Below are 12,211 nucleotides of genomic sequence, written 5' to 3'. Positions count from 1 at the left end.
TCGCAGTGTCTGTTAGCTCGTTACCACCCTCTCCAGGGCTCTACAGCGTGCCCGTGGAGGCGGCATTTCCCAAACGCACGTGGTCTGCGCCCACCCCCGGGACAGGCCCTGGGGAGGAGGGCTGCACCCTCGGAACACTGAGCCCTCCCCATAGCCCGCCCTCCTCACCGGCCACCCTGGGGGCCATGGGAGCCCCAAGAGGCTGGTTCCACCTGCACCATTTGCTGGGGGATGGGAGACTGCTCTCTATCCCGGTGTCTCTTCATGCCGTCTGTCTGTGAAAAGGTGTACGTATTTCTGCTTCAGAGCAGATTTATTGTGAGGCTCTGGGAATGTGAGATACATTTGAATTCACATATGGAAGCCGCGAGAAATTCAGCAAATGTCTCGTCCCTCTGGCTCAGTTCAGCATCATAAACCCCTGTCGCAGGCCAGGCTGCATGCTGCGCCCCTGGGCAGAGAGCCCCGTGGAGGAGAGGCCTGCAGAGCTCACAGCCGACCCGGCCTGGTGATCGCTGCCGTTTGTCGAGTGCCTGCTCCCTGCCGCACGCATGAGCCGCGTGCACACGATTTTGCAGCCTCACAGCAGCGTCACGAGGCAGCTGCTCTTTGTGTCCCTATTTGAGAAATAAAACTAAGGCTCAGGGGGCTGCGTCTGCCCCCCCAAGGCAGACGGCCAGGTGGGGTTCAAGCCAGCTCCGTCTTCCAGGCCCCTGCGGTCTCTAGTCTGGGCCGTGTCGCCTTCTAAGAAGCTGCTCCCGGAGGTTGCCCTGCAGACCCCCGCCCTCCTCCAGCGCGTCTTCTGTGCCATCCCTACCTGCACGGGGCAGGGGGTGTTCAGAGCCGCCTACCCATGGTGGCCAGGGCTGCTTATGACTAGCAGGGGCCGCGTTTGTAGGTCAATGGTCTGGATCTAGGCATCTTAAGACGAGGCCACGGTGCAAAAGTAACTGGCCTTTGTGAGGACCAAGTCTGGCCGTTTATCACGTCTTCCTGAGATCACATGTGCAGTGTCTTCCGACGTGTGCTGAGCTGGGCAGAGGAAAGTTGGAAGAACTACCTCTGGGCAAAAAAGAGCAAAGGGCCTTTGAGCGAGGATCCGTTTTGTTTGCTTGGGGGCCTCAGTGGCTTGCTTCTAGGCATTCGCCATTATTCCAAAGAACCCGGGTTCTTTACTGGGCACCTCTTGGGTCAGTGAGCTGCCGCTGGGCTGAGAGCAGGCGGGAGAGTCTGTCCATGCGATTCTTACTCGCTAAGCCTGTGGAATCGTTTGCTCTGATCCTAGTGAGGTTCTGGGGCCTGCAACGGATTTGGCCTAAATTCCACACCCCGCAAAACCTATTTCTTTATCTCACTGCGAGATTTTAATTTATTTCCTACTATTAGGAGTCGGCTTATTTGGCTGACTGGCGTAAACTATGTACAGTTTGGGTTTGTTTGCCTTTTGGTTTTTATAAATTCTTCTCTGTCAGTGGGGAGGCTTGTTGCCTCCAGCTGTTGTAACTTCCACCAGCGTGTCTAGGAGTTTGGTTCAGCGTCTCGTGTTCCTCCTCTGCGGTGCACTTGCTGGAATACAAGCAAAGGGGAGCTGCCGGGGATGAGAGACTGGGAGCCACCAAGTGTTTACAAACAGCATGAGCTGCAGGCTAATGGCTGTCCCCCACCATGGCGGGAGGAGGGCCCCGCTCGCTCGTCAGCCTCAGCCACTGTGCCTCTGCGTGTGTGTGATCATGTACGCATCGATCACGCGTGCCGCGCGGGGCAGGCACTCGACAGGTGTGTCCTTGGGGACGGTCACTGGTCTCCGAAGGCAGGATTACGTACAGCAAAGAGCATCTGGAGTCAGATGAAGTCCAGTCCCAGCCCCGTGTGGCCCTGCCTGCCCCCTCCCGAGGCTGGGCTTCCGGCAGCGTGGCCCTGGCTGAGGGGTCCCCGACGTCTAGTGGGTGCTCAGCACCCAGCGTCGCTGACCTTCTCTGCAGTGAACGGGATGTGAGCCTCGTTATCCTGTGTTGCTGGTCTTTTTCTCAGGAGGAAATGCTAAAATTTCTCTCCCTGTCCACCATGATCATGAGTCACAGCCCAGCCAAACCAGGCCTGGGAGTTTGGGATTTCTTGGAGCTTGGGGGGTCCCCAGGAGTGGGCAGGACACCCCATCCTAACCATGCAGTCATTTCCCTGGAAGGGTATTTAAGGAAGCTGCTGTGAGGAATTTCCATTAAACAAACAAGTTTGCGTCTCTTTTGATCTTCCCTCATCTGGGCGGGGGGGAATCTGCTTTTGTTGTCAGGCATTCCCACCAGAAACGGAGGTGAGAGACACAGTAGCCCAGGAGCCAAGCGTAGGTTCCAGTAGGAAGGCCCAGGGGCTTAACTGGAAATAGCCACAGCGAACCTTTGTGAAGGGCGCTTCCTGCCACGGCTGCGGAGACCATTTCCTATGCTTCTAATTTTTCCAGGAGCGGAAGAAGCGGGGAGAGACCAACAATGACCTGTTTCTGGCAGATGTGTTTTCCTACCAGGGGAAGTTCCACGAGGCCGCCAAACTGTACAAGAGGAGCGGGCACGAGAACCTCGCGCTCGACATGTTCACGGACCTGCGCATGTTCGAGTACGCCAAGGTAACCGCCGCCGCCTCCAGGCTGCCTTCCCAGACGCGGCGTGGGACGGACCGTGGCCGCGGCCTCGGAAAGCGCGTGGGCAGGTTGGTCAGCAGGGGGACCGTCGGCAGCCACTGGGCAGAGCTGGCCCACCGCTGGCCTTGTAGGCTGACGTCACAAGGGGCAGAGCGTGGCGGTCCAGAGCCAGTGGACGGTGCGTTCTAACCAGCGGAATCCCCTTGGTAAGGGTTGGGGGTTCTGTCTCCCAGGAGTTTCCCCCAGCCTCTGTCGGAAGCCGCTGAGCGTCTGTGTCCTCAGGCCTGAGCCGGCTCTGCTGTCGTCACGGGGGCCCATGTGGTTCCCTCCGGCCAAGGCCTCCTGAGTGCCAGGTGCTGTTAGTGCCGGGCCTCGTGCAGGGTGTCAGAGGCGCCACGACGGCGGCCCTGCCCACGTGTGGGCCCACCACCCCCGTCGCGCGTGTGGGGTGGAGGGCTGATGTCCTCTGCACGTGGAGGCCCTGGTAAGCCTAGTCTCCAGGCCTGGGCCTTCCAAGGCATGCAGGGTCTTCCCGGAGCAGCTCCTGAAGGCTTGTGTGAGAATGAGCCCCCCAGCGGTGCGCAGGACACCTGCAGGTGGGCCGAGCGCAGGTGGAAGGACGGTGGGCGCCTGGGGCAGCCAGGTCTGCCTTCCACAGCTTCTCATTTGGTCACTCAGTCGTGTCCGACTCTTTGTGACCCCCGGATTTGGCAGCACGCCAGGCTTCCCTGTCCTTCACCATCTCCCAGAGCTTGGTCAGTCCCTTGAGTCGGTGCTGCCATCCAACCATCTCATCCTCTGTCGTCCCCTTCTCCCCCTGCCTTCTAGCATCAGGGTCTTCTCCTCCTGCCTTTCCCAGCATCAGGGTCTTTTCCAGAGAGTCAGCTTTTCGCATCAGGTGGCCAAAGTGTTGGAGCTTCAGCTTCCGCATGAAGGTACCCTTGTTACCCTGTCTGCCAGTAACCTCATGGCCTCAGAATGTTCAGTGAGCCATCAGCCACAGCAGTCAGAGGCTGTTCATGGTAATTATCTGGCAAGTTCAGGACGGAAAGCCCTCCGCGCAGTCCACCTGCGCTTCTGTTCCTGAGGACGGCTGCGCGCTCTTCTTCGGCGCCTCTGTGAGGCCCCGGGCGAACAGCAGTACCTGGGTCGCTGTGATGCAGCCCTGGACTTGCAGGTCCTCAGCACCTGGCCGAGCACCGGGCCCCAGCGCATCTCTTCCTTGGTGATTCCTTCATTCCATTCCTCAGGTCTGGCTGCTTCGGCTGCCCCCATATTGCCCTCCTCAACTCTTGTACCCTCCACTCTCTCCAGACCCCAGCACACATGCGCGCGCGCGCACACACACACACACACACACACACACACACACACACACACAATGTAACAGCACGCTCACACTGAGAACACCTACCTCAGCGTGTCTCTTTCTGGGGATAATAACATTTAAAGCAAGGATAGAACCTGGGAGTAAGGGAGCGAATCCCTGAGGCTACAATGTGGGTATTGGGATCTGCTGGTCGTGGTGGTTCTTCTGGGCCAGCTGCCCCTCCCGGAATCCCTGAGAAGCCCCGGTGGGCAGCCGCGGCGTCAGAGACAGTGCCTTGCACTGCGGTCCAGGGAGCGGGCGTGAGGCCCGGCCTCCCTGTGGGTGAGCTGGGGAAGGAGCTTCACTCTGCTTAGCCTCCATCTCCTTCTCAGAGGGCGACCTCACCCAGCTCAGCTCAGCAAGGTTGGGAGAACGAGCGAGGCCAGGCGGGACCACGGCGTGGTTGTCCTTCAGGGCTGCCCCCTGCCCACCCTGCCCTGCCCCTGCACGGGGGCACCCCCATCACACTTCCGGCGGGCTTCGTGGGCCTACAGTCTCCCACCCAGAAAGGCAGCCATTTACACAGTCCATCTGGTCTGCCTCTCCACGAAGGTAAATATGCTGGGCGTTGTTTTTGGTCTCAGTCTTTGGTAAAATTCCAAGTAGGATCCAAGTAGGTTGGTTCCATTTCAGCCGCCCTCCCCACCCATAGTCTGAATTTGAGAAAATGTGTACATACACATTATGTCGGGGGGTGGGGGGGCGGGTGGGATACAGTGCTTATTAACGTGGTATGTTTTTGTTTACTTGAAAATTGCTTCCCAAGATTCAATCTGGTTTTCAGAAAATTTTTAAATTACATTCCCACGTACAAATAAATTGTATGCTTTCCGGGTAAGTGACATGTTTATGTGGTGATAAAGGGAATTATAATGCTCTTAACTCTCATGTGGCATGTCCTTATCAAAATCACCGAGCATGAGAACACTGTTTAGTCTCCTTCATCACTCAGCACGGCCTCTTTCTGTCCACTCCAGGACAAAGCCTTTGCCACGGCCCCAGATAACGTGTAAATCAGCGCCATGGAACCAAAGAACCTTTAGAAGGCCATCTTGTTAGAGGAACCATTTAGACTCAACTTCAATTAGGTCAGAGCTTCTGGAGCCGGGCTGAGGGGCTGGGGCAGGCTCCGTCACGAAGCCTGTGAGTCGTGTCCCTGGCTCTGCTCCTCACCGACCAGCCAAGCTCCTGGCTCGCCCTTGGCTTCTGGCCCTTCTCACCACAGATACACCACAGTCCATGAGCCCTCACTCTGAAGGACATTTCTGTTCTCTCATGATGCCTGTTTTCTCCAGCCGCTCACCTCCTTTAACCAACCAGGTCAGCAGAGCTTCCGGCTTTGCTTTGGCATAAAGGGTCAGCGCTGTAGCTACTGAGAGTAAAGGCCGTGTCCTTAAGGGCCCAAACCAGGCGTCTCCGGCACGTGCAGCCACCGTCCTAGCCCCTTCCCCTCGTGAGCTGCAGCGAGTTGTCTGTTATTGGCGCCTCAGAGTCAGGGTCGTGACGCTCCGTCCTCCCCTTAAAAGAATCGCTCGTCTTTGGCCCATCTAATGTGTTATTTTAGAGGCTACCCAATTACCCTGAAAGCAAATGGAAAAAGAAAAGAGAACGCTAATTGTTCGAGTGGGTTTTCAGCGTACATTGACTGTACTTTCCTGACAAGTGAGTGCTAATCAGGGGAAAGGCGTGCTTTCTCAGGCTTTGAGCTCCACACAGCGCAGGCTCCGCAGGGCACTCTATTCCCGAGACAAACCGCCGCTGAGGAGGCACGTGGGCCTGTGCTCTTAAGCTCTTCAACTTCCCTTTGTGACAAGCCCCACCTTTAAAATTGTCAGCACCAAAGCTGCCTCCACTCTGGCGGCCCCCACGCACGTACTTTGGGTAACCACATTCTGAGAAGAGGTGCTCTTCTGAGGCTGTTTCTCGTGAATCCTCAGGCCAAACCCAGGGAAGCTGGGCCTGGCTCCTCAGAGGCCCGCTGTGGTCGAAGGAACACAGGCTCCGAGCCCCCCAGATCCCCCGGCCTCTCCCCCCCTTCACGGGGCCTCTGCAAGCCCCTTCCCTCTGCCTCAGATCCCCGTGGCCTCCTGTTGTCCCCACCCCCACAGACCCGAACCCAGGCCTGGTTTCTGAGCATCTGGTTGAGAAGTGGTTCACCAGAATCCCTTGTGCTCCTTACCAGGCAAGCAGCCAGGGCAGAGCCGAGGGGAGCATGCCCCGAGTTCAGGGGGCAGAAGGTGAGCAGAGTCAGGAAACAGACACCCTGCAGCGCGGCGGCGGCTGAGGGGCCGTCCGGGGACTGTGGAAGCCATCCCGCCTGCGTTCAGGGGACCCTCGGCCTCACTCTGAGGCGCTGGTGGGGGAGGGGGCTCGTCCTTACTCTCTGAGTGAAGGGTCCACTGGGTCTGAGTATCTGAAATTGTGTAAAGTCACAGCTACATCAAACTCTGCGTGAAGGAGAAACAGCACCTTGACCGTGAGCCTCCCGCACCGTGGAGTCTGCACGGTGCTCCCCGAGTCTGGAAAGCGCTGTCCAGCTGAAGGACACGCGGCCGTTAGCAGGACGGGCAGGAAGCGATGAGGGCCGCCGTCCTTGACACTGCCCTGGCCCCCGCCCGGAGCACCTGTGGGGCGGCCCCTGGCCGTCCCCCCACCGGCCCCGCGGGGCCTGGCCCACGCCTGCATCCTGGCTGCCGGCCGCCACCACCTCGCTGCAGCCTCCGGCAGCTCTGCTGTCACGCTGGCAGCAGGAAGTCCTAATCCGGAGTGTTTTTGTTTGTTGTGCTTCCTCAGGATTTCCTTGGATCTGAAGACCCCAAAGAAACAAAGATGCTAATCACCAAACAGGCCGACTGGGCTCGAAACATCAACGAGCCCAAAGCCGCCGTGGAGATGTACATGTCGGCGGGCGAGCACCGCAAGGCCATCGAGATCAGCGGCGACCACGGCTGGGTCGACATGTAGGTTTCCAGCCTCGGCCGCGAGAGGCACGTGGGTGGCGGCGTGTCACATCCTGTCAGCGCTCGGCTGTGACTGACAAGGGAAAACACAGTGTTTCTCTCAGTGTCTGATCACAGGTGGCGGTGACTCGATTTGGGGGAGACAGAGATACAGCAGTCGCTGCCTTTGAGCTGCTCAGCAAGGCCGGGGGAAGGGGTGGTGGAGGGTGGGGGGCCACCAGGCTCTGGGGGTGCCATGCCCTGAGCCCCGCCTGAGCGGCTCGGCAGCTCCCTGCGGGCATGTGGTTCCCCCGACACCCTCAGGGTCGGTGTCTGCATGCCCCCCTTCAGATGAGGAAACCGAGGTTCAGGCACTGAGTGGTCGCACAGGGCCAGCCAGGCAGTCATGGAGCAGTGCCCGTGGCCTGTATCACGGTTGGCGCTGAAAGGAACAGGAGCAGTGCCAGGCACCTCGGGGAAGGAGATGTGCATTCCCCTGGGGGGAACCGTGGCTGTCTTCTCCCGGGGGGTGGTCTTCGCCGGAAGGGCCTTTGACAACTTTCAAGTGGTGGAGGCGCAGGAAGGGAAGGGCGTGCGGGGGAGGAACAGCACAGACAGGACAGGTCGGCCGCCTTCGGATGATGGTCCAGGAGAGGGGCGGGGAGGATGCTGGCAGCAGCAGGGGCTTCCGGGCTGGTCTCATGGCCTCGGGGGCCAAACTGAGGTGTTTAGACTTGTCAGTAGGTGGGTAGGACCCCGGGTCAGGGCCGTGCTCCCACCAAAGGTGTAGGATGGGGGGAAAACTGGAGGAAGGGAGACCAGGTAGGTGTCCAGTGCAATGGGCCAGGGGGGCCATGTGGCGGCGGAGGGAACGAGAGAGACATGGGAGAGCTGAACTGGCAGGAACCGAGGCGGTGGTGTCAGGGCGGGGCCGACTGGGGAGCTGGAGTTGGACTCGCAGCTCTGGCCGGGCGGTCGGCAATGCCATAGACGGAGGCAGAGAACCCAAGCGCGGGCTTCGGGTGGAGCTGCCAGACGGAGGATGGGCTCAGTCTCAGGACCCTTTTTGGACGGGGCGGCCTTTCTCCTCCCACCATCAGAAATGGGCTTCGGGCTAACACGTGTGTGTGTGTGTGTCTGTGCACGAGTACATGCGTGCAGGCTGCCGCAGCTGGCAGAAAAGGTGCGGGAGCGGCTCCTGGGGTCGGCTCGGCCTGCGCCCTGAAGGCTTTCGGTTGCCCTGGAAACCACTCTGTGGTCCTTGGGCCGCAGTGGCCCGGGACCCAGGAGGGAGAGGGGCTGGTCAACGACTAAGTCACGTGGCTGGTGTGGTCCCTCACAGAGGGCCCTGGGTGGTGACCCACCGCCCCATCATCCTCTTGTCCCAGAGTAGCGTTTCTTGGAGATAGAGGTGCAGATTTCGCCTGTACCACCCCCCGCCCCCACTAGGTTTTTCTCTTCATGAAAAGGGATGGGACAGGAGAGAGCCAGGCAGGTTTAGGGCCCCTACTCACTCTAGGTTTTCACGTCACCGTCATTTGCAGCTGATATGTATCACGTTACCCCTGGGATACTCAGCTCCTTCAGAAGAGACATCAAGCACGCTTTGTCCTTTCTCTGGGGACATTAGGTTTAACGGGGGGGAGGGGGCGGGGGGGGGCTCCCAAGGCGTTGCCTGCACCAGCTTTCCCTAAAAATGCGTCCTGTCTCTGCTGAGAAGTGGTATTTTTAGAGCCATTATTCTTCTCAGTGCGATTGACAGGCCTCCCTGAGCTTGCCGATTTCTGAGATGTCTCTTTTAACAGCTGCTTCCCCATCCTTTCTCTCAAGGAGCAAGCTGGGTAGATAGAACCCCTCTCCCCCGGGAGAGCCGCTTTGACTCCAAAGCCCGGCCTCTCCGGAGGGAAGAAGTGCTCTCCATGAGGCCCCATGTGCCCATGAGCTGTGGCAGGGCCAGGTGAACCTGTGGTCCCGGGGCACCCCCCACCCCCGCCCTGGCCCGGTCAGCACTGTGGCCAGGAGAAGAGGCGCAGATCCCCGGAGGCTCTCCCCCCAGAGCTCAGAGCGTTAGCGCACTGGCCCTTCCTCCAGCGGTCCGGTCCCCAAAGGCTGCTCCCACCCCCACGCCTGCTCCCCTGCGAGAATTCCTCTAATGGTGCTGGAGAGGGCACTCGGCCACTTCCCGGCTGCAGAGGCGTGGTCGGGTGGCTCCACCTTCCACCCTGGTCTCTGGTGTCCTCATCTGTGAAATGGGAATAACAGTACTACCCCCCAAGGGCAGAGACGATCCGGTGAGATCACACGTGGGAAGGCTCACGGCGCTGAGCTGATGCGCGTAGGTGAGCGGCAGACATTGCCTGCTACCCCCAGCGCTTGCTGGACAGGGCCGTTACTCCCGGGAAAGGCACATGAAGTGGGGGATACGGTGTCCTTCACCAGGCGGCCTTTCTGGGTGAAGTACTCCTTCAATGAATAACCTCGCATCAAGCGCCAGGGGCCGAGGCACCATACTGAGCCGGGAGGGTGGTGGCCGTCAGCATGATGGGCGCAGAGCCACCCTCGGGGAGACCCAGACGCCATGGGGCTTCCCCCCACCGGCCGCCTCCCCAGAGCCCACCTCCTCCCCACGCTCTTGCGGCTCCAGGCTCATTGAGATTGCCCGCAAGCTGGACAAGGCCGAGCGGGAGCCGCTGCTGCTGTGTGCTCACTTCTTCAAGAAGCTGGATAACCCTGGCTACGCCGCGGAGACCTACCTGAAGATTGGTGACCTCAAGTCCTTGGTTCAGCTGCACGTGGAGACCCAGCGCTGGGACGAGGTGAGCGCCGGGGCCCTCCCAGAGCCCTGGGACCCGGGGACTGGGGGCGGTTCTCACGGAGAGCAGCTGCCCTTGACATGAGTGCTGGCCTAAAGGTCAGGAGACCTGCCCGCGAGTTCTCTGAGCCCCGAGTGTTCTGGAGAACACTCCAGAACGGAGTGCCTCTCCGCGCTCGCTTTCTGCCTTCACTCACTCGCTCATTCAGGAAACCCTCACGGCCTGCTGGCTCTGATACATGTGAGGGACGCTAGAGTTAACATGATAGCCCCCACTGCCTGCCATTGGTCCTGGCTGACGCGTCGCTGATACGGACGCCACACCTCTGTGACATTTAAACCCTGCTCGGTGGTGTTTTTCTGCCAAACTGTGGCGGAAAACGCCAGCCATGCTTTCCAGGTACAGGCTGCCAGAGCCATTGCAGGGGCCTCGCCCTCTCCCCCGACTCCTGTGTCCTAAGGGCTGGTAAGAATTAGCCAGGCCAGCAGGAGAGACGGCTGCAGGGGGCTGACCGTGTACTGCATGGGGAGCCGCCACTGTACTCCCCCTCTGTGGCTTGACTCCCAGCCTCTGGCTCCCTGGCTTCCTGTGCCCTGGATTGAAATCCATCTTCAGGGGACTCAGCGCTGGGCCCACAGTCCCCACCTGCTCCACCCACCCGCTGAGGTCTGGTCTGCAGGGCCATTGCGAGGCTTTGCTGCTAAGAGCCGTCTGACCCTCGTCTCCCCTCAGTGGCTCCGTTCGCTGAGGTGACGAGGTCACTGATGAAGAAGGGTGGGGCTGAAGACAGAGGCAGTCATGGCTTCTCAAGAGGCGTCTGTCAGCTCTCCCAAGCAGCAGAAATGGGTGCGTCAGGCAGGCTTTCTCCCCATCACCACATCCTGGCCCCCTGACTCATTTCTGGTTCTCCTGGCCCGACAGGTGGTTCTGGGCTCAGACGAAGCAGACAGCGGGTGCCACACAGCACCACGTCCACAGTCATCTCTGACAGCTAATAAGCAGCAGTGATGATAATGTCAATTCTGTTTCCTTAGGTGTCGCCTGCAATTAAAAGAAATCTGTTTGCTGCGCTACGGGAGCCCACGCAAAGCCTCAAAATAAAATGTTTCCGATTCTGTGCCGCTTCTGTGGTCCAGAAACAGACTGTGTTGTTATTGAATCCAGTCGCTTGCATATTGCTGTTAATTGCCTTTTGTTTTCAAAGAGCTGATTTGTTTTTGCATTTCTGGGGGTGGGGGGGGGAGGCACTCCCCCCGTCTGAGTTGTCAGGCCGGCAAAATATGACATCCCTAATGGATTCAGCCAAGCGCCGTGCTTTCATGGGGGCGGCGGGGGCCGGGTTCTGAAAACTGCATTCACTCCTTCCCCTAGGCCTTCGCCTTGGGTGAGAAGCACCCCGAGTTTAAGGATGACATCTACGTGCCCTATGCTCAGTGGCTCGCAGAGAACGATCGTTTTGAGGAAGCCCAGAAAGGTAGGCAGCACGGCCTGGCACCGCGCACTAACCCTAAGCCCAGAAAGGTAGGCAGCACGGCCTGGCACCGCGCAGAAGGGGCAGGAGAAAGCGCTGGCCACGCCCACGCCCGGGAGCCGCCCAGCCCTCCCACTGTGGCCCTGAGTGACAGCTCCCTCCCGCAGGTGTGATGGGCCGGGTGGTGGAGACCGTGGGGCCGTGGGAAGGAGACGGGCTTCCAGTGGGATGCTCTCGAGCCCACCACTCACGGTCGAGCCCCAGGAGCTTTGGCAGGTCCCGTCGCCTCTGAGCAAAGGCCCGTGTGCGCCGGTGTATCATCCCGTGTTATCCTCACAGGAGCCCTGTGATGTAGGTACCATTTTATAGATGAGAAAACTGAGGTTGGAGGAGGTAGAGGATTTGTCTGAAGTCCCACAGCAAAGAGGTGGCACAGAGGGAGTTTGAGGCAGGGCGCAGTGGGGGGCAAGGATGGAACAAGAGACCTCCCGTACTGTGAGTGGCATGGTCTCACCTGCCACTTTTCCTCGCCCAGAAGAGAAACTTGGGTTCTATCTCTGGCTCAGGGAAACGGAGTTTCCTCTGCTCCTCAGTGCACCCACTGGGAAAACAGCTGCACACAGGAGTGAAAGGACGTCTAGAGCTTTAACTGGTAATAGTTTTAAATGTGACGGCCTTCTCTGTGCCAGGCACTGATGGGGCACTTAACCACATAAGCCTGCATCTCGCCTGCAGCACTGCAGAGACGCAGAGGCTGATGGTGCCCTGCAAAGTCCCAAAGCCCCAAACTGGAGAGCCAGCATCGGACCAGGGGTCTGCCTGTCTGGGAGCCTGGTTCCCCCGACTCGGGTTTGCTGCCTCTCTGGGCAGGGCTCCGATTGCAGCTGGGCGTGTCATCTTCCACAGCATCCCATTTGCACTTCTCTGTGGGAACAGTGGCCACTTCTGCACATATTTGGGGGTGTCTCCCCGCGGAGCTCCTCA

General features: G+C 59.4%; 1 protein-coding gene across 4 annotated transcripts in view; it reads left to right on the top strand.

Moving 5' to 3' along the window:
* IFT122 (intraflagellar transport 122) overlaps positions 1-12,211 on the top strand; it is a 65,386-nt gene that overhangs the window by 42,668 nt on the left and 10,507 nt on the right. For all 4 annotated transcript variants that reach the window (XM_043885676.1, XM_043885674.1, XM_043885673.1 and 1 more), the window contains 4 exons: positions 2,459-2,620; positions 6,798-6,964; positions 9,588-9,759; positions 11,128-11,230. In XM_043885676.1, the coding sequence (XP_043741611.1) occupies positions 2,459-2,620; positions 6,798-6,964; positions 9,588-9,759; positions 11,128-11,230 (604 nt within the window). The remainder of the gene's footprint in view (positions 1-2,458; positions 2,621-6,797; positions 6,965-9,587; positions 9,760-11,127; positions 11,231-12,211) is intronic.

Source organism: Cervus elaphus, chromosome 24 (assembly GCF_910594005.1).
Source record: "Cervus elaphus chromosome 24, mCerEla1.1, whole genome shotgun sequence".
NCBI classification, from domain to species: domain Eukaryota; kingdom Metazoa; phylum Chordata; class Mammalia; order Artiodactyla; family Cervidae; genus Cervus; species Cervus elaphus.
This window is presented reverse-complemented; position numbering and strand designations above follow the sequence as displayed.